We start from the raw sequence: 23,122 nt of genomic DNA on the forward strand, positions 1-23,122 counted from the left end.
ACGCCCAAAATGCCAAACTCGAGGCTTCAAAATGGTAGTCCACAAACCAATGGGTGACGTCACGATGACTACGTCCACTTTTATATACCGTCTATGGTCACATAGCTTGAACATCTAATTTTCGTTGGCCGTGGCATTGGAAGAACTCCAGATATGTAAAAAAAGAATGATGCTAATGAAGACATTAGAGCCGTGAAGCAACAGAGCGTGACAAGCTGCAGCAGATTATATCTGGCGGCGGTGATGCAATCCTGAATAACATCCTGTCAGATTTCAACATAATGTGTAATGCATCAGAAAGCTGCCATCCTGAAACAAAGAATAAAACATGAGTCGTTGACGGATGCAGCCGCTGAAAACACGCCAACACGTTCCTGACTTTGGCAATTTGACACCAAGAGTTTGCAGCTCTGACACAGAAATTTAAATCCAAAGACGTTCACCTTTTCCTTCTCCATCGTCATTCTCCTTTTACACCTCTCCTTCCTCTCTTTATGGAACTCATGCGTCCTAGTAACTCTCACTACTTCATTGCACTCACTTCATACATTTCAAACAGTTGGCAAACGACTTCTTTTTTCTGTGCTGATGAGGTTTACTAAACAATATTTAGTGAAACGGAGTCTGGAGTTGAGAGTGCCGACCATTTTTTTTCTCAGCCTTGAGGACATTCTGGAGGATTGTTTGTAAAAGCAGAGGAAACGCTGTTTGTCCACACCCGCCCATCCCCCCTTCAGCTTCGTCTGTAACAGACTCTGCTGTCAGTCAAGCGAGACGCGATGATCACACGATGTCACGGAGGTCATCAGGTGTCGGGTAGAGGTGGTGTTTCATTTGTACAGCACCTCTCGGAGCCGTCTGGATGATTGACTCGTGTTTCCCTCTTGTCATTTTATCTTCTTCGTCACTGTTAGCAGGTGTCAACACTGGTAACAGGAAGTCTTTGTTGTGCAGTGTTGGTGTTGTTGGTTGACTCTCAGGCGATGGTTTGGGTTTCATATTAGATGTCTATAGGGCATTGAATGCTGAGAGGAGTTTCTGTTTTGGGTTATAAATAAATATAGCAGGTCGTCTTGTTTGGTGTTTTTTTATCCTACTTCAGTAACACAACAGCTTTTTTTTTTTTTTTCAGCTGGAAGTGGAGGTCTGTCAGACATCCGGGCGGCAGAGAAGGGTAAAGAAAAGCCATTAGGCGTGTTGACAGCAGAGAAAAAGACACAGGGTGACTTCAGCAGACAGATACTGTATGAGCGTGGAGGACCTGTTCTGGCAGTGCATTATTTCAGTGTAGGCTTGTCGCGCTAGTCGATGTTACCGGTGTTACCGGTGTTACACGGTGGTTGGGCACATACAGATTACATTACGTACCCACCGTGTTAAGTCAACATCAGTCAGCGTCCTGTTGCCCGCACTTATGCTCGCACTACGAAGACGCGAACAAAGTCCCGGCCGATGTTGATCCTAGTTTTGCTCCGACGTCGGTCATATTGCTGTTTTGCAAGACGGGCTTCACTAGATATAACTTTGTTTTTTTTCGTGCTTCCGTGGAGTTTGTGTTGGAGTCTGAGTCGTGGTGGTGGCTGGTCGTTTGTTGACGTTAGCAAACTCCATATCTAACCGAACGTCAGCTATCGTTGTAGACTGTTAGCCCTGTAGCGGAGGTGAAGAACGTGAAGTTACTCGCGACCACAAAAGCAGTCTACAGGCTGATGGAGGACTCATTTCTTTAGGTTAGGTTACAACCTGTTCACACATTGGCAATAAAAAACATTCATTTGTGTAAAAACGTACATACAGTCCCTTTTAAAAACACGGCTTTTTAGAGGATAAAAATGACCTCACTACACAACAATGTCCTCGTCCTGAAGGTCTAAAACTAAAACCGGTTCTCGTCAGGTCTCAATAACACACACACCTGTTGTGTGTGGGCATGGGAGAGGGACTCAGACATCAAAATACAGATCTCATCCTGTGATAATCAAACAGGAACCAGTATGAACATTTAACGAAAAGAAAGAAAACTGGCCGATTCAGCAGACACCAAAACCACCGACACAAACATGCTGATCCAATGTCTGAGAAAAAGTTATACAATTCATGACAGAAGAGGAAGTGCTCTAAACAGCCTGTAAAGTCTTTGTTAGCAGTGAATAAAAAACACAGATCATTCAATCATCTCACTTGTATTTGACAGTGAAGTGTGGGAGGAAGCTTTAAGGACGTTTCTCACCAGTGCAATGCGAAAATGCGGAAAATCTGCATGCAAATTTCCCGCATTGGTGTATAAATATTGCAGGGCTGATGGGAAAAGTGGTAAACGGTTATGCAGGTGGGCGGGGGAGGTCAGGTGATGGGGAATGATGGGAAAAGGGGGAGAGTTGGTACATGGCCGGGAAAATAAAGCCCACATGTGAGAGTCAGTATGCTTCAAACAAAAAACTGTTTCTCACCAGTGCGATGCGAAAATGCAGTGCGGGAATGACGACTATGCGTACCGGGTCCGTTAGCAAGTGTATATCAGCTACGTTACCATCTCCATTGTATCCCAGCTGCTGGGCGATCTCGAGCCGTATATTGTCCTTTATTTAGTTGAGGTCGTAGTGTTTGTCGTACATTATTTGGTGTTGAGAAGTTAGTCAGAAAAAAGTTAGTCAGAAAAAAGTCCTGGACTGATAAAAACCCGTTTGTCCGACAGTCCGTCCATCATGATTATTTAAAAAAGCTGATGCATCTCTTAATGAATATGCATTCATTTAAGGATTTATCAACATCTGCAACATGTCTGCAGCTCTGCTTCCAAATTAGGTTAAATTGCTGAACGTCCACAGACACACACTCACCCCCCGTCTCGTTGAACGTGGCCTTGTTGCCAGGATTAAGTCTGTCTGTGTCGATTTCGGTATTTTAAAAATCACAGTCTGACTGCATTCCTTCATCCTCTGCTGTCAATCACAGCCAGAAAGACTCCGCCTCCTCCGCAGTGACCGGGTGGGGGGTTACTGGGGTGAAGTGATCTCATGTTCTTCATGCAGCAAATGCAGCCGGCTCAGGTGTTATCATGTTGCATGTGGAGGGTGGAGACGGTACCTGTCTCTGTGTAGCGATGCTCTCAGGTGTCCTGTTTGATCTTTCTCTGGCCGTCTGCTGACTCCTGGTCGATGACCTGTGACCTGTTCTCAGTGGATGCTGTGAGCGGTTCTGGTCGGGTGTTCACGGACGGCTGATGTTTTCTGTTTCCGGTGTTTAGTCTCTCGTCGTTCAAGAGGAATCTTCTTTTTAGATATTAGTATAAGGATACTTAGACTTTTCTGTATACTTGTCGGTAGCCTGCACCGTCGGTGAGGTGGAGCGCGTGCGATAGGACCCGAAAGACGGGGACGAGAGGTTAGCATCACGCTGCCGTAAAGTGGTAACGGAGCCGTTTTGCGAGTACGAGTACATGAGCACAGTATCGAACCCGATACCCGATACTGGTATGGGTATCGGTGCATCCCTAATTTTTATGAATAATTTTAAGAATCTTGAAGAAGTACAATCCAGTAATTCACAAGAAACTAGAGGAAAGTCTGATAAAATAAACTTTATCTGGCACAAATGTGCTCTTCTCTTCTGCTAGTCATTACACAACCACTCTTATTTTTATTTTTTTGCAAAAACCTTGATGTCAGTAGAGAAACCAGTCGACCTTGTGACCCAGCAGACAAACTGTTAGAGACATTTGCTTGTTTGTTGCTGGGGGGGGAATCAGTCTGCAGCTCAGACAGACACTTTGTGTTTATTCATTAAACACAAACTCTGAATTTGAAAAAAATGACATACAAACAAGCCTGACTTCACTCTGTAATTTACTTCATGCTGTGGTTGTTTTGTAATCTGATAAATTGACTCTGCAGATAAAAGCTTTATTTTGAAGTAATTACAGGGAACCGCTGACTATAACATATCTGCTGAGATACATGTATATCGGTGGTGTGGCGGTAACCAGTATGGATGCTTTTCATATTGTTTGAATCTTCTAAATACCAGTTAAGTGAACTGGAAAATTGTTTTTTTCTTTATGTAAACCGGTCGGGCATCCTCGTGCCCAATCATTCAAATTAACATGATTAAAAAACCCGTCCTCCTCCTCTCGATGCTGCGCTCAGAAAAACAAGCTGGCAGCTGGGAAAACCCATTCACGTCACACCCTCGGTCATAATTACAAGTTAGATATCGAGGAATTTTTTTTCCACATCTCCCACCCAGCGTTATTAGCTCCAGAGATGCAGAAGCAGATGACAAACAGGCCACCAAAAGACTTTTATCCAACAGTAATGCCGACGGATCTACTTGTGAAATGTGACAATCCTTTTGCTGTAGCTTGTTTTTGGTTGATTTTAGATTCAGAAATGAAAATATGAGGACGGGTTTTCAAGCTAGAGTGAAAAAACTGGTATCATATGAAACTAGAAAACCTAAAGAATCCATCAGTACCAACCATGTCATACTAGCTTGATGTGAAGGAGGTTAAGTAACGCTCCAAACTTGCGCTACACTTTGGCGAAGAAAAACTGTCATGTCCATTTTCAAAGGGGTCCCTTGACCTCTGACCTCAAGATCAGTGAATGTAAATGGGTTCTATGGGTACCCACGAGTCTCCCCTTTACAGACATGCCCACTTTATGATAATCACATGCAGTTTGGGGCAAGTCATAGTCAAGTCAGCACACTGACACACTGACAGCTGTTGTTGCCTGTTGGGCTGCAGTTTGCCATGTAATGATTGGAGCATATTGTTTTATGCTAAATGCAGTACCTGTGAGGGTTTCTGGACAATATCTGTCATTGTTTTGTGTTGTTAATTGATTTCCAATAATAAATATATACATACATTTGCATAAAGCAGCATATTTGTCCACTCCCATGTTGATAAGAGTATTAAATACTTGACAAATCTCCCTTTAAATTACATTTTGTTAATCACGGTAACTATTTTAATTGATTAACAGCCCTAGAAATTATTTTTGGGTTAAACTTATACTATAACTAAAAAAAAAAAGAAGTGTGAGGTTACTCCTAAAACATAACTTAAAGTGTTCAGACAGGTGAGATCATTGAGTGAGTAACCTTTCACCTGGATTCACCTGGATTCACCTGCTCGGTCTGTTTCACGCAGAAGAAACCGGAGATTTTCTGTAAACGTAACAAAAGTTCTCCAACGACCTTTGACCTCTTAAAAAAGCACTTGGCCTCGGTCGCTTATCTGAGAACGAGCCATTTCTTTCTCTCCGACGAGGGCGAGGCCTGCTGTGTTAGGGAGAGAATGGCAGGAATGTCACTGTCATGTCTGCACTCGTCTCCTTCGGCTCACGTTTGCGTCGCTGCTCAGCTCTTCTTTATCTCTCTTTAACCCACCAGCACTGGCATTACTTCATAAGCACTTTATATGTTTTACTCTTGTTTCTATTATGTTGTTGTTGTAATTTACTCTTATATTTTAGTTTAATTATTTGACTAAATTTATCTTTAACCCTCTGAGACCCACAATAGACACGTTTTTGTCTTTTTTAGGAGGTTCCAGGGGGTCTTTAGGGGAGATAGCAGGTCAACAGTAGATGTCACATAGAAGTGGTGTACATCATCTGAAAGCTGGGAACCTGAAGATTAATTATATTGTAAAAGTGTATCAGGGTTTAGAACATTATGATAGAAGTACATGATGTCCATCCCCATGCTCTATTATATGTCTAAGTTGTTGCAGCTTTTTTTGGGTTGATACCATTTGTTACACAGATTTGGTGCTAAATTTAACCATTTTTTACCACTCAAGAATTGATAATTGAAATGATCAATTATCCCTCGAAAATACCACATTAAGACACCAAGACCTTGAGGAACAGCGTAGAAAAAGCCATGCTGTGATTTGGGATCGAAAACTTTTGGCATTTTGGATATTTCTGCAAGATTTGACATTTTTCTGTGATTTAATGCCGAGCACTTCTGTTGTGTAAACTGCTCAGAAACCCCTTTATGTTCAATCTAGCTGGGAAAGCCATCCATCCTCTGAATGCTCTAGGTCTCTAGTTTGTGGCTGTAAAGTTTCATGAGGCTATGATTATCCTAGAGGTCACCACAGGTCACTTTATACAGTGAGGTCAAATTTATAAAAAAGGGCGGCTTCATTGTTGTCTTCTTTAAGCTCCGGACAAACAAACAAACGGCTCCACCCCGACCTGACGGAGCCTCTTTATCTCCTCTTAGATGTTTCTTCTCTGTTGTTGTGTAAACTCTTTTAAAGACACGTTGTAAAGACGATAAATAAATAGCTGAAGGGTTGAAGTTTATTCTTTCTCTGTCCTCTCCTGAGGCTTCATTCCTCTCCTCTCTGGATCTGACCGTTCGTTACCTTGTTACATTGTTGCTGAACTTTATTTTTTATCCAATGACCTTCTCTTCTTGCTGCCGTTCGTATCAGCGGCCCGAAAAAAAATGTATCCGAGTTTCAGTGATAAGATTCAGTGACTCAACAAAAAGGTATTTGTAAAGACGCTGGCTGGTGTTTGCTCTGCAGTCGCTCCCTGACTCACTCAATGCTTCCCTGAAGGTTTCGTGAAGAGTAAACACAGAGACGGCTGAGCGGGTCAAACATTTTGCAACCGTTTAATCAGTCAGAACGTAAAGTATAAATGGACTGAGATCAGATTTCACTGTATAACTGGGCTAAAGAGTTCTCTAATGTGACCTAAAACTTTAAAAATGTATACTTTTCATCATCATCAAACACTGAGCATTCAGAGACATTTGACTGAGCATTACTTTTACAGCAATGGCCTGAAACTATACGAGCTACGAGGATATACAATATATAAGAAGATATTCAACAACAGAAATAGCAACCATGTATGCGAGTTAACCAAAGTAGGAACATTGGGCAACGACCATATCATCTAGCATACATTTAGATTGACGTACTGGCACATACATACCTGTCTAACCTCAAAACCTTTTGTGATTTGTTCCATTTATTTGGTGCAAAAAAAGCTAATCCGAGGAATTTCAAGGGATAAAAATTCCTGTGTGCGCGTTTGATGACAAATGGATTTGAATTATAAAAGACGCCAGTAACGCTTAATTTTACAGGTCTTTTCAGTTTCATGGTAATTAGGTGATAATTAGTAATCTATTTGAAATTTCTTTGGAATTACTGCCAATTTACCCCAATATTTATCCAAAATTACTTTATTATAAACACGTTGGCCGCTCTTAGTTTGCATAAAGAGCAAACCGGTCCAAAATAAAGACAGATTCATCAACTGCATGGCTTATTTATTTATTATTAAATTTTTTATTTATTTATTATTTTCATAAAATGTTCTCAGAAACACGTTTCGTGCGATATAAGAGAAGAAAGTTTCCAAACGAGCTGCCATGTTGGTTCCAGTTTGTCGTGACTCGTCAGTCACTCGGTAGTCACGAGTCGTCGTTAGTCGTTAAGTTACTGAAAATTACTTTATTATAAACACGTTGGCCGCTCTTTATTTGCATAAAGTCAAGGCTACTTTATGCAAATCAGGGGCGTCCGACGCGACTCACCGCCTCTGGAAACTCCCTAGAAACTAACCGTCGTCGATCCAAAATGAAGACAGATTCAACAACTGCATGGATTATTTCTCGCATTAAATGTTCTCAGAAACACATTTCGGTGAACTATTTTCGCGATACAAGAAAAGAAAGTTGCCAAACGAGCTGCCATGCTGGTTCCGGTTAGAAAGCTGGGAGCAGCAGCCCACGGAGGGAAAGCGTTCTTCCGATCAGGTGCCTTGTGTCAAGTGGCAGCCCATCAAGCGTCCAATGCTCGGAAGCGAGACGATCTCCTCGCGATAAAAAACTTCCCTGTGGACACGTACCATAACGTAATTTGCCAAACAAAACACCGGTCTCAAACAGCTCTCCCGTTTGAAAGTCCTGTGTTTGTTGGACCCGTCCACCATAAGTGGTCTTTCTCACTTCATATACTACGTAACTAGCTCTGAAGTTACACTTCCGTCACTACACAACACGTGACATTATTTCCATCTACTCATATCACATATTCACGTCGGCCTGATTTTCGTTAGGTGCTCTACACGGCTAGAACCAACCAGAGAAGACAACAAATAAATCTATTTTATGTTGAGAGCACAAAATCTAAATTTCGGTTTTACTTTCTGAAAATGTGCCACACAGAATACTTTCCCCTCGGCTGCTATAACTTCCTGAAACGTTTCTGAAATCCAACATTTTCTAGGAGATCTCAGAGTGAATGTTTGAGTTTTAAAGAGTTTAGAAAGTTTAAATGTACAGCAGCAGCTCTCTTAGCTCCGTCTTTCTTCCTAATTCACTACTTGAGAGACCTTTCACCTTCTTCCTGTGTGTGTGTGTGGTGAGGTTACATCATCCTGAAAACATGTCAAGGAAATGCTGATGCTGTCAGATTAGAGGCGTCAGTGAGTCAACAAACCACAGAAGTTAATTTCCCAAATAAAAGATATTTATGTTAAAGTACAACAAAACTGTGGTGATGTTTGTTACTGACGTGAGCCAAAATAAAACATTGTTATAATATTTGTATTTGTTCACGTATTGTCTATCTCAGTTGGAACGCAACTCGTTATATGTATCTCTATTTAATCTTGTTTATTCTCAGTGTTCGTACCATCTGACACCAAAAACAATGTCATTCTGTCATCGGCGTCGCCAGAGCGAGGTCATCAGTACTAATCTCTGTTTTCTGTTTCTTTTCTCAGGGTCGAGTCACCGTACTAAAGAAGTTCCTGCACACTGCTGGTGAGTCTCTCTGATTACTACAGTCTTTATAACGAGCAGATAAACGCAGTGACATTAACATCAATCGGTGTCAAAGAGAGTAAACAGATATTCAGACATAAACTGCTGAGGAACTAAATGCCAATACGTTATTCAGAACTGAATTATGTTATAATAAAGTTAAGGATCGTCTCAACCCTTTAAAGAATAACCAGTTTAAATCGATTTAAAATAAAAACTAGAACTAGAGCTTTCATTCTTTTCCATAATATTACAGTATTACAGGAAGTCTGGAAAAATCAGATTTTATTAGAACTTGATAAATCATAATTAAAAATCTTATTTGCTGTTGCTAAACACTTTGAGGGACTAATGCGTTCAGTACTGGGTGTTACTCATATATGATACACACACATTTAATTTTATTTCCATTCAAAATATATATTTTATTTAACTGCTGCCCTAAACTTTGATTGATTTGTTCCAAGTAAATTCTTTGTACCTTCCTTAATTTTACATATATTTATATATTTTTTTAGGGCTGTCAAAGTTAACGTGATAATAACGTATAAATTCGTATAATGCCACTAATTTCTTTATCGCATTAACGTAACTTGCGATTTTAAGGTTGTGGTGGGCTCAGTTTTAAAGCTAGAGTGACGATACTGGTTTCATATGAAAGTAGCAGATCTAAAGAATCCATTGGTACCAAACGCTCCAAACTCAATGTCAACAATTTATGGTAACACTTCACTTTAAAGGTCTGCAAATTTCATGGTAATTAGGTGATAATTAGCAAGTAACCTAATTGAAATTTCTAAAGAATTACTGCCAAATTACCCCAATAAATATTTCCCTCAAAAATTGATGGAAAATTACTTTATTATAAACATTATTTATATTACGCTATTTCCCTAATAGCTGGTAATTTATTTAATACATTTCCAGGAAGTTAATTGATCTGCTTTACTTCCATGTCTGCTGATAAATAGATAATAATTAGCAAATAAGTTCTTTGAAAATTCTTAAAAACACTCCCTGAATCATGACATCAGCTACCGGGTTACATTTGTGTCGACAATAAGTCACAATGGTGATCAGAAGTGTCTTCTATTAGTTTTGGTTTTCCACCTCCGATGAAGAGCAGCCGCTTCTCAAGCCTAAGGGCCCTATTTTAACCATTATATGCTTGTTCAACATATAATCATTAAATCATGTTTATAATAAAGTATTTTTTGATAAATCTTGAGGTAGATATCGGGGTATATTTGTCAATAATTCCAAATAAATTTCAAAAACGTTACTCATTAATTATCACTGAATTACCATGAGATTTGCGTAGCTGTAAAATTACCAGATTTAAATAGTTCAAATAATGTTAGTTGTGTTGAGAAACATCTAGTAACGTAGTGTTGCACCTCTGCTGAAGCTTTGAGAGGTGGTACGTATAGATTTTTATAGAAACCTACAGTAGTCGAACCCTGAAAGAGCTCCTCAGACTACGATGTGTGTTTTGAGCCGTCCGTGTTGAAACAGTAGCCACCAAGGCCGTCTCCGCTCGGTCGATCAAACAAAGCCTTGTTTCTGCGTGTGTGATCGCTTCCTGCTTAAGCATCTATATGTGTTGTACGTGTGTTTAAGATAAGACTGTTGATTTAAAATGGAGACACACACACAGTCTGTCTTTGCGTCTGAGCCCCGCAGCAACTTCCTGCAGCTTTTCAGATGTTTTCAAAGAAATTAGTTTTTATTTCATCTCCCGACACGTGATGACAGATTAATGACTAGAATCAGAAACCAAACCACAAAACAGAAGCTCTTAACAGGTTTAAAATAACATAACTTTATTCATATTCAAGGGCTTTCATTTTGAGGCTAAGATGCTCAGTAGACATAATAAAAATATATGCATACTCTATATACATATATAAAGTAAAAGTAGAAACAATGTATACGGTAGAATAAAGGAAGGTGCAGCAGCTATTATATTATAAATAAATTATACAGTATGAATGGAAATGTAATAGATAATCAATAAATAAATAGAGTATCAAACAAACCTGCTTCAGTTTTTTTAATTGTGTGTTTAACTTATTGGAGATTTCGGAAACCCAATTTCCAACATTGAAATCGGCTGAACTCAAACAGATATCAGGATCTATCTGGATATTTGAAGTCAGTTTTAACTTTAGCCACTTTAATAGAAACACTCCCCATGTCTCATCTTTAGGATTGTATTTCTGAATTTAATGTTAATTTTAATTAACTCTTGTGACCTTTTAAATTAAACTCACGCTAAACAAGTAGTCAGTTACCTGATAAATACCAGATGCATGAGTCATTTTCTGAAAGTAATCCTCTCTCCTTTCTTGAAGTTGGTGAAGCAAAAAAAACATACCATGTTTATACAGTGTAGACAGGTGTGGCAGAACAACAGGCTTATAAATAGGACAGACTGTATTTGCATGTTGGGGATTGATATGGTGCAGAAATTCATGTATGGGTGTGGTTTGTTAGGAGAGGAGATGTGCGTGTTGATGCAGATTTAAGCAATAGTTCACTTCAGGCCGTGGTATGTTGGTACATTTGAATTTATATATATTTTTTTATGAATATTGTTAACAATTAATAAAAGCCCTCCTGCTGAAACATACTGAGGCGGTTGCTATGGAACGGCGGTTGCTATGGAATGTACACTAGCCAGCGTTACATTGAATAATTATTTGGCAACTTATTTACATTATTGTAGTCACTCTAGTCGTTAAGTCACTTGCTAGTGACGTGACTCATTGGTCACTCGATAGTCACATGAGTCGGTAGTTACGTGACTCGGTAGGTAGTCACGTGAATTGTTGTGAGTCGTCTAGTCACATGAGTTGTGAAGTCATGTGAGTCGTCGTGACTCGTTAGTCACGCAAGTCGTTGAGTCATTAAGTCAATCGCTAGTTGCGTGCGTCGTCAGTCGTTGAGTCGCTCGCTAGTCCCATAAGTCGTCGTGAGTGGTTAGTCACTCGGTAGTCTCGTGAGTCGTTGTGACTCGTTAGTCACATGCAAGTCGTTAAGTCACTGGCTAGTCACGTGAGTTGTCGTGAGTCGTTAGGCATTGTGACTCATTAGTCACACAAGAGTCATTAAGGCACTTACTAGTCGCATGAGTCGTCAGTCACTCGCTAATCTCGTGAGTTGTCATCAGTCGTAAGTCACTCGCTAGTCGTTAAGTCACTGGCTAGTCGTTAAGTCACTGGCTAGTTGTGAGTTGTAGGTCAGTCTCTAGTCACGTTAGTCGTCGTCAGTCGTAATTCCTCTTAAAATGAAAACAACTGATATTTGCAGCTCTGCTAACATCTTCTTCTTTCTTCTTCCTCTCTTCAGGAGATGCTGGCCCAAACATCCAACCATTCTGTTTCCCATGGTCCATCTGTGCAGCCGGGAGGAGCGTCCTTTTGGATCCAGCTGGTTTCCGGTGAAGCCCTCGCCAAACCAGATTTCCCATCATCCCTCTCTTTCTCTGGCCTGATGAGAACAATGGAAACGTGATTGAACCCAAACGACGGATTCTATCACAGTTTGGATTATTAGCTGGAATCTTCACCGCTTGTTCTGGTCTACGGTTTTTACTTTTTATTTTTATTTTTTTTTAGCTTTTTTCACCTTCACTGTAAACACGTCCACCATCTCTGGATCGTCACCCCCTTCTCTTCTTCTCTTCCACCTGGTGTTAACAAACGTCATCCTTCACCTTTTGTCTCGCTCGCCTCTTCCTTCAGGAAACTTAAAACACAGAGAAACTCTGTGCGACAGAGACGTTTCCTGGACTAAAGCTGATGGACTGATGGTCACGATGAGTGACTCTCTTTATCCTCCTGGAAACCTGAGGAGGAAACACACAGAGGCCACACACAGAGGCAGTCTGGCTTTAAATAATATCTGAAAAAAGGTTTTGTGGTTTGATTTATATCACTCTCGGTGCCAGGTGGGCGGAGTTTCCTGATGGGGGACGCCTCGAGTGCAGCGAAGGATTTCAAAGTAAAGTTTTAGATGCTTCGCTGTACTTGACAGCGTTACTGGAGGACAGTTTGATCCTAAATACCTCAGTTTCTCTGGTGCTCACCAGAAGTCTTTCTAACAACCTTTGTTACGAACATGTTGCCAGTTTTTTACTGAGGTTACTACAAAACTTCCCTCTCTGCCCAGCTGCTTTCCTCCATGTTTTTGTTGTCGTTTCACATCCAACACAAATGATCAACACTACTGAGCTTTAAGCTGGAAACAACTGTAGCACTACGTTTAACTGTTGATGTTTTATAGGTACCCATATTTGTTTTTACAGACTACCTGCCAGCCAATCAGAAAAAGTACAATATATATTTTTAATTATAATATTTAACTGTGTCTTGATGTTCCCGAAGGAGTTTCAAACGTGTTTTAGACCCTGCTAACACAAAATATATCCAATTATCAAGAACTCTATTCTTTAAAAAATCTAATTTTAAAGGTTCCTTATCACAAAATGTTTATGCAGGCTGTTCTCATACACCGTTCGCAGCTATACCTACGAAAAGTAATGCACTGTAATCTGTGTATATCCCACAAAATCAATTAAACCACGTAATTATGAACCAGGATGTATAAAGAGCGACAAACGCCGTGTAGGGAGGAGGTCGGGGTGGATGGGTGGGTCAAATAGCACTGAAATTTCACCTTAGAGACTGTTAGTACCCCGTGGGAAACCAGAAGTCAACGTTGATTTGTTACTCTAATAATGCTACATCCGTAGTTATTTTAACCCAAATCACGATCTTTTCCTAAACCTAACCACGTAGATTCAAGTGAAGACAGAACTTTATTTTGAAAAGACTATGTTGTCGTGACTCGTTAGTCACTCGCTAGTCACGCGAATCGTCGTGAGTCGTTAAGTCACTCGTTAGTCTCAAGCGAGTCGTCGTTAGTCACTCGTAACTTCTGCATTCGTGTAACGCTACTTCCGTAGTTATTTAAACCCAAACCACCATCTTTTCCTAAACCTAACCACGTAGTTTCCCCTGAAGATGGAACTTTATTTTGAAAAGACTGTATTCATGCAACAAGCGGAAATTGACACGTGTTGCTGGACATTCGTAGGAGAACGCACGAAAAATTTTAAATAACTTTTCGTAAGATGTCATACGAACCGTTGTATGAGGCTAAGTTTATCTATGTGAACTTTACTTTTTTAAATATCAATATTGGCTTCAAAAATCCTATATGTCTGTACACATGAAAATAAATTAAAATAGAGATAGATACATACACTCCATAATCTTTGCTGGGATTCTGGATTTCTTTCTTCCTGCTTTACCTTCATCCTCCCCTTCTTTGTGGTCCAAGGATCCTCTTTAGTGTTTGTTTAAATCATCCTAAATCGTCTTCTGTGGAAATACAAGAGAATAGAAACAGGAGGTGGTAACTGTTTAAGGTTGCGAAGACAAGATCCAACACGCAGCGACGAGTCAGGGTGGTGAAGGTGAAGAAGAAAGAAAAGGAAAGAGAAAAAAAACAGGCGGGAATGTGTTTGTTGGCGGCGACATTCTTTGAGTTTTGGAGGGAAAGTTTGGAGAGCTTCAGGGCGGTGCTACTGATTTTATTTTTCAAAACTGTTTTTACCACAATTGGATTGAAGTTGTTTTAAACTAAATTATAGTTTCCGAAGGTTAATAATACGGCAATGTAAAAGAAAACAAACCACTTTTTGTATTATTTGAAGTTCAGCTTTTCGCCGGATCATCTTTTAGTATTTTGTCATCAGACCTCAGATGATTTGTCCCGCGCTTTGAGCTGCTTGATGATTTTTATGATTTTTGTTTGTGTGGTTGTGTGTGATCTCAGACTTCAACATGCACTGATCTCCAGTGAGATAAGTATTTATTTTGTTTAGAAAAAAACCCTTAATAACTGGAGCTGAAGATCATATAGCTAGTCTGCAGATCACCCATTCAAAATTTCATTTGCTTTTTTTCTTTTGGTGACTTCAGTTTGCGCGTTTTCACCCTGAACTCCGCAGTCGAAGACGCTCAAACTGAATTTAAAAAGTCTTAAAAACAAGGTGTCATTAGCCGTGTTTCCATTCAAATGTCAAGCTAATTTAAAGCAAACTTCTGAAATGTCGCAAAAAAAGAAATGCGAATGAGGCGAGTTTCCATCAACTGGTTTGGAGCGAATAAACTCGGCTACAGTTTAGTCAGAAGTTGGCGCTATCGGCTACGTATAGCTGTAATCTACCAGTAAACAGAGTAGAAGAAGAAGTAGAGGTTGAACCAGAAACAAAACAATTATAACAAAAAAAGTTCTAATAGTTCTTTCATGTCAGGTAGTAGTCAGATAGTATTGGTCATGTTTCATGCTGTCCAGAAACGAAGACAAACATTCGCACGTTATGGAAATATCTGAGAAGACGCCGACAGCGGAAACAGAAGATCAGCCACGTGAGCTAAATGTTCGCTACGTCAGAACATATGTGGCAAAGTCATTTCCATAATCTATTTAGCGACAAAGGCAAAAAACTCCCCAAGCGAGCGTAAAAACATTTTTAATCTCTCCATTAAAAAAATTAACCGATAACCGACCCTCGTTAACCGACAAGATTAGTGCGTCGCATGCAGTGGTGTGCCAGCTGCAGAGTATGAGCAAAACAGACAACTGAGTTAGCGAGTGTTTGGTCTGTGCTACGTTAGCAGCTGTAGCATTGCTGGTGGCCTTGTGCTCGCCGTGTCCATGTGTGGGGGCGGTGAGTATGGGGTTGTCCGTGGCGTTATAGCTGTGAACGTAGCAGTGCAGTGTGTGTACAGTTTACATGTCGCTTAATAAATGCTACAACTCCTCAAGACCCGAGCCAACTTCCTGTATCCTGCAACACCAGCTCAGACTCACTTAAAATGGACCAGCTTTTCTCCTAAAAGTGACAAGCCACCTCTCTGAGTGTTGCTCAGCTTTTCAATTAATTTTTAATATTTCTTTTAACCGATAGCGTTAATCGGTTAACGGGTAATTATTAACACCCCTAAATGCAATACTTCAAGATGTGCATAAAAATATGTGAATGGAAACACGGCTATTTTCAACGTATTTATTTCTGCAGTTTTGGATAACACGCAGCACAGAATGTATAAATAACAACACATTTGTTGTCCTAAACAAGATGTATGTTTGAAAACGACACAAGCGGCCTTAAAGCAAACCGCCCTTACTGTAAATAATAGAGATTGATAAACTGTAAACAATTTGTTTGACATTTTTGGAAATATGGGGTTTTTAATTTCTTATCGTGATTTATTTGTTTTAAAAAAAAAACTTTATCTTGTTTTGTTAATGTTTACAGAAACTGTCTCGCCTCTCTGAAATTCATGTAAAAATCTTAAATGTCCCCAAGGTAAAAAAAAAAATTCATGTCCAATTTATCATCCTTGTAAAGCCATAAAAGTTGTGGAAATATTTTCCTAATTTTGATTTTTGCCCTGTTTGTTGTGTTTTTATTCATTTGTATTCTCCTGTTTGAATGGTTCAGAATGAGAAAACGACCAATCAGGAGTCTGAGTATCTTCAAACCGGCCAATCACAGAAATAAGGGAGTGCTTTCTTTGGTGTGTGAGTGGGAAGGAGTAGGAGTAAAGGAGATTAGGGCGTGGCAGGTGACGAACGACAGAAAAAGCCCTCGGCTGTAGATCACTAACCCACAAAATCACCCGTCTCAACAAGTCATATCATCTCAGGTTCAGCTTTCAGTTCTTCTTCTTCTAAAACACACATTGATTGATCTTTTAGTACAATAATTAACACTAGACAGGAAATAAATGTAGGATATTCCTTCTAACTTTAAAATTCTGTATTTTTGCAAAAAAATTGTATCTGCCACTTTGGAAATCTCTGCGCTAAATGAAGGAATAACATTTTAGATCTTATGTCAATCAATGTTGGATATATTTTCCGTAAAAAAACATATGCATGGTAAATTACAGTGTTCGAATTACATCTATTCACCTATCCTATAAAGAGCCCTATTTTTCGGGGATGGGAGGGTACTGTACTTTATTGTCATCTATGGTGGTCATTTGCATAAAAACACAATTTGAAATACATAATTGTAATATTTTATTTAAATATTTGCTTTGAAAAAAACAAACTTTCATCAGTAGTTTTAATTATGTATTTGAAGCTGCTTAAAGATGGTATTAGGAAGTTAAACAGGTCATAATTCTCTTATCTATTTGACATTGCTGTGAAAACATCTCCTTCAAACATCTGGATTTATTCAAATTTCTTTTGCCAAAAATCTAATTTTATGAGATTACATTTGAACACATCATGATATAGTTTACCTTTGCCCAATACTCATTTTTGACGTGAACGCACCATAATGTAACTCAATGGAACCTCCGTTAACGTTAGTAGCTCCGTTATTCAACTAAGCAGGACTTTGCACTGTAACATTACTAACTCTTCCTGCTGATTAGAACATTTGGTCGAGTCTGAACAGATGGCGACACGTCTTTTCTGCTCCAACTATAAGTAAAAGCCTCCTTAAATAAAATCAATTTCACCTTTATGAATCTCCAATAAAGGCGACTAAACGCTGAGCGATGTGGTAACAGCGAGTTGTGACTGGATCAGAGTGAAATGTCAGCTACATGTTTGAGGTTAGCGGTCAGGTTAGTCAGTGGAAATGAGTTAAGTGGTTTCTCTAAACACACAGCAGAGCAACACAAAGACAGCCACTGTTTACACCAACAGGAGGGTAAATACTGGTTATCAACCGGCACAGAAAAACATCTATTTTATAGCTTAAAGCTGCTTCTTTCATCACCAACCCACTTTGGAATTGAACCAAAACTAATTAACCTTTATAAATACATTTTACTCTATTAATCGCTGTGTTGTTAAATACATACTTTCTATTAGGGCTGGTACACCTATCTATCTATATCTATCTATCTATCTATATGTATTGTGATTTTTGTTTACTTTTTTTAACACTAGACTAGACCATGGGAAAAAGTTGAATCATACACTTCTAGGGACTTTTACTTTGGAAAATCTCTTTATTATTCCAGTAAAAATGTTTGATTTTCATCATGTATGTACTCAGAGATGTCTTGAAGTCAAATATATCAGAATCATTGTCAAAAAGTAATTATGATTTTTTTTCCCAGCAACCCAAAAGATCAAAAGAATAAAAACATTTCCGTCATAAATTAGAGTCTCCCCTTTACAGACACGCCCACTTTATGATAATCACATGCAGTTTGGGGCAAGTCAGGACACTGACACACTGACAGCTGTTGTTGTGCATTTTGAACAGATACAAAATGTGCAATTAATCACGATTAACTCTGGACAATCATGCGATTAATGGTGATTAAATATTTGAATCGATTGACAGCCCTACTAAAAACAGATTTAGTGCAGCTCTTCACGGGACGATTCAGGAGGAACTCCTAAAGCGAACCGGCGTGTCTGACTGTAAGACTCTTTGTCCAAGCTTGATTCACCTCCTCATTCTAGCTCCTGAATCTGTGCTTCTGTTGACATTAACTTTTTTAAGTCATAGACATATCCATCAAACAAACACCACAGCTGTTAACCTTTCAGTATTACGGTCATCACTCCCGACCTGTCAACCAACCACTTCAGACAAAACAAAGGCTTATTCATGAATCACAAAGCCAACCGAGTTATTCGCCCTTCGGCAAGAACGAGAATCATTCTCAAAATGTCAAACGTTCCTTTTAAACCCGCCCAAACCTTAACAACAGCTCAATAAAGAGGTTAAAGGTGCTGAATGTAAATCAAAATTCAGTTGCACATACGTCAACTTTTCCACAGCATTTTTTTTTGAAGTTCAACAAAAATCAAAAGCACGGACCAATGAGCAGCCAGCGAAGAGGCGTGTTCATCCAATCAGGTGCAGGAGGAGGGTGATCTGTCATCAATTGTACAACCCTCTGTATTTTAAATAAAGCCTGTTTCTCAGGTACGCGTTTGCCAGAACCAATGAGAGGATCGGACCGATGGTTTTATAAGAATGGCACTCGTTGAATGAATCTAAAGTCAATCGTCTTGGACTCACAAAAGTCACTTTAGTTCAATACCTAAAATAAAACTGCAGAAGGGAAAAAAAATGTAGGAAAGTCCCTCCTCTCCTCTACTACCATGCACACACACACACACTTTTGTGTTTCTGTGTGTGTTGAATCAGGTATATGTGACAGGACTGAACACGCCTGCAGCATTTAGTGAGGAATGTGGGTTACATCTCTTTGAGAGAGAGAAGGAGGGAGGCGGGGTTAACCGGAAGAAACACTCAACACCACCCATCCATTTTCACTTCCTCGCTGCAGCCTTTGAGGTCGACTGTTGTGGTTTCAAAGTGAGATATCTCAACAAATATTGGACGGGTTCGTCATGACATGTGGTTCAGACATTCATGTTCCCGTCATTTAGCGCCATTATCAGGTCAAACACTTTGGTTTAGAACTAATGACACTGTGAGTCCTGATAGAAAATAATAATGATAAACACCAAACAAGTGATGTATTACTGACTCGTTTCTCTTCTTCACCATTTTACAAGTTATTTTCAGCAGCCATTTCTAATAGATCATTTTGAACACTACGTTTCAGTGTATTTACCGCCCCCTTGTGGTGAAGCAGTGTGAATGAAGCCGGTTGATGTGGGTTTTCTGTAGAAGCTGTAGACTGTAAATTAGGGCTGTCAATCCTTTAAAATAATTAATCACATTTTTTTTCTGTTCAAAATGTACCTTAAAGGGAGATTTGTTAACTATTTAATCCTCTTATCAACGTGGGATATGCTGCTTTATGCAAAATATATGTATATATTTATTATTGTAACTAAATTAACAACACAAAACAATGACAGATATTGTCCAGAAACCCTCACAGGTACTGCATTAAGCATAAAACAATATGCTCAAATCATAACATGGCAAACTGCAGCCCAACAGGCAACAACAGCTGTCAGTGTGTCAGTGTGCTGACTTGACTATGACTTGCCCCAAACTGCATGAGATTATCATAAAGTGGTAATGTCTGTAAAGGGGAGACTCATGGGTACCCAGAGAACACATTTACATTCACATATCTGGAGGTCAGAGGTCAAGGGACCCCTTTGAAAATGGACATGACAGTTTTTTCCTCGCGAAAATGTAGTGTAAGTTTGGAGCGTTATTTAACCTCCTTCACTACAGGCTAGTATGACATGGTTGGTATCGATGGATTCATCAGGTTTTCTAGTTTCATACGATGTGTAAATGTGTCTCACCGCTGGTCCCGGGTACGGGCTGAGATCACAGCCTTCCTTCCAGGACAGGTTGAGGCTGCGGATGAACTCCAGGAAGAAGGGATGAGTGCCGTTCAGCATGGAGAAACCCAAGATGTTGGACTGATCGTCCACCACGTCGTCCAGCCGCAGCAGAGGGAAGTCCTGAAGACAGACAGAGAGAGAAGACCAGAGGGAGACGGAGGAAAACGATGTTGTGTGATGTCGGCAATTTGTTGTAAAAGAGGGAGTTGTGAGTTGTGCGATGCAGAAACAACAACAAGGTCACAGTCGGAAAGTTGAAGGATGAAAGAAAAGCAGTAGGACAAGACAGAAACAAACGAAGGGCGTGAACAGTGTTGTCTTTTGTAGGCTTCACTTGGTATGTCATGGTTGATACCGATGGATTCTTTAGGTTTTGTAGTTTCATATGATACCAGCATCTTCACTCTAGCTTCACAACTGAGCCCACTACAACCTCTGAAAGATCGATTGTGTTTATGCGTTTAAGAAATTAGTGGCGTTATCGCGTTAACCTTGACTTGTTTAAATGAGTTACATGAGCATTCAGACTTGATGTAAACACAGTTCAAACTAATGAGTGTGATTCTTTGACTGTGCAGAAGGAGATCAGTGTTTGCAGCCTGTGGGCATGTAGCAGCAGGTTACACTATATCTGTGTGTGTGATTACAGGTTAGAGTAATAACGGCCTTGTTGGGTGGAACAGCAGAATAATAACTCACAGCTAAAACACAGAACCTCTTTTCTTTCTGTTTCACAGGAATGGGAGTTGACTGAGGACAACATTTCTTTCAACATACTATACTATGACTTTTTTTTCATGAAATTTTTCGACATACTAAACTACGACTTTTCCATGAAAGTTTTCTAAAACTATACTATGACTTTTTTCCATAAAATTTTTCAACATATACTATGACTTTTTCAAAATAAATTTTTCGACATACACTATGACTTTTTTTCATGAAATTTATTTCAACACACTATATTATAATTTTTTTCATGACATTTTCGGACACATTATACTATTATTTTTTTACGACATTTTTTTACATGCTGTACCATGACTTTTTATAATTTATTTCTTTGAGTTTTCCCAGCAGTAATGGGCTTCCATATCATATGAGTCACATCAACGCATATTTACCAAGAAAAGGATGATGCTCACACTTACTGGATTGTTGCATCATAATTGTTTCCAAAATTGGAATGAGTGTTACAAGATGTGGAATCATCACAGGGAGTGTTTGTAATAAAATATTGGTGTCGCTGATACATACTATGCTATAGCTGATTTTCATGAACTTTTTCAATATAGTATACTATGACATTTTTTCATAAAAGTTTTCGACATACTATACTATGAATTTTTTAATAAAATGACTTTTTATCACAGTTGTTGACATAATTTACCATTACTTTTTTCATGAAAGTTTTTAAACACTTTACTTTCTTTTTCTGACATACTATGATTTATATATATATATATATATATATATATATATATATATATATATATATTTCAACCCACTATACTATGACATTTTTCTTGAAATTTTTTTGACATTCTATACTATGACTTTTTTTGGACATACTGTTTTATGACTTTTTTCAACAAACTATACTTAGATTTTTTAAGACATAGTTTTACATTTCTGACATTTTTCCGACACATTATACTATTATTTTTTTACGAAATTTTTTGACATGCTGTACCATGACTTTTTATAACTTATTTCTTTGAGTTTTCCCAGCAGAAATGGGCTTCCATATCATATGAGTCATATCAACGCATATTTACCAAGAAAAGGATGATGCTCACACTTACTGGATTGTTGCATCATAATTGTTTACAAGAAGTGAAATCATCACAGGGAGTGTTTGTGATAAAATGTTGGTGTAGCTGAAGCTGTAAACACGCTCATTCAGACACTCTCTGATAATGCGTCTTTGTCCGCTTTATTGTCTTTTTAAAAATGTCAATTTAAACTCATTCAAATTGATTCAACTCATTGTCAGTTTAAACACATTTAAACTCAATATGTCTGTTTTTTGTTTTTTTTAAACTGTTTTCTGCATTGACTGATACAGCCATGTCTATCCATCTATCGATCTGCTTTTTCACAGTTAATAAAGCTATTAATAACGCTGATTTTGAAAAATTATTTTTTTCCAGTTGTCATTAGACTCATCATTAGATTATGATACTATCGTAACAACTGGTTCAGTTGGATTGGGAAATTGTAACTTTTGAGAAACATGTTGAAAAACATACTAGACAGTTTTTATCTTCTGTTATCTTCCGGGAGAGAGCCATGTAACGTGGCCCTAATTGGGTGAAATAGTGGTCAAATTGTACCATTAATCAGTGCACAGCTGGTCAAATGAGAAAAGCAGAAGAGCAGTTTGTTTCCAGGCTATACAAATTGAATTAAGTCGGTCTAAGGATGAAGTCTTGAATAACTAGAAGTGCACTCGGAGAGCGCAGACCTCCGCCATGGCAGGTTTCATGAACGTCCACATGTGTTTTTGTTTATGTTGAGATGAGCGGTACGTCGCTATTTTATGATACACACATGATGCTCTGTCACTTACCTCCTTTTCTTTCCTTCAGTCTTTAGTCATGAGGTCATCGTACGGTTTCTCTTGTCAGCGTTTTCAGCAGAAACAGGAGTTGTTGTCCACCTTCTTCTTCCCAGCAGCTCTTACATCACCGTCTGTTCAGCACAGAGGAGGATGATTCACACACCCAAAAAAATATGTCAGAGGTTCGTAGAAATATGAACTGAAAATGAAAAAGCAGAACAACATAATGGCACGTACTGTAAATGTACGTACGTGTAAGAAAAGGAAACTGCATAAGCTGTTTCACGGGATGCTCGAGATGCTCAGCATGTAGACGGGAGAGGTGGCTGTTAAACATTTCTTCATCAATTCACGACACTAACAAAATAAAACGTATTCTAGTGCTGCACCCCTCTTCATTGTTTAGTCCACTAGTCAGAC

The 23,122-nt window shown here is 39.0% G+C and overlaps 2 protein-coding genes across 2 annotated transcripts in view; both read left to right on the plus strand.

Moving 5' to 3' along the window:
* LOC141753808 (cell adhesion molecule CEACAM5) overlaps positions 1–16,266 on the plus strand; it is a 32,003-nt gene extending 15,737 nt beyond the window's left edge. The window contains exons 9-10 of the mRNA XM_074612402.1: positions 8,766–8,805; positions 12,157–16,266. Of these exons, the coding sequence (XP_074468503.1) occupies positions 8,766–8,784 (19 nt within the window). The 3' untranslated portion in view covers positions 8,785–8,805; positions 12,157–16,266. The remainder of the gene's footprint in view (positions 1–8,765; positions 8,806–12,156) is intronic.
* The window catches only part of LOC141753821 (uncharacterized), a 443,535-nt gene that overhangs the window by 174,425 nt on the left and 245,988 nt on the right, over positions 1–23,122 (plus strand). The window lies entirely within an intron of this gene.

This window comes from Sebastes fasciatus, chromosome 17 (assembly GCF_043250625.1).
Source record: "Sebastes fasciatus isolate fSebFas1 chromosome 17, fSebFas1.pri, whole genome shotgun sequence".
Lineage (NCBI taxonomy): Eukaryota > Metazoa > Chordata > Actinopteri > Perciformes > Sebastidae > Sebastes > Sebastes fasciatus.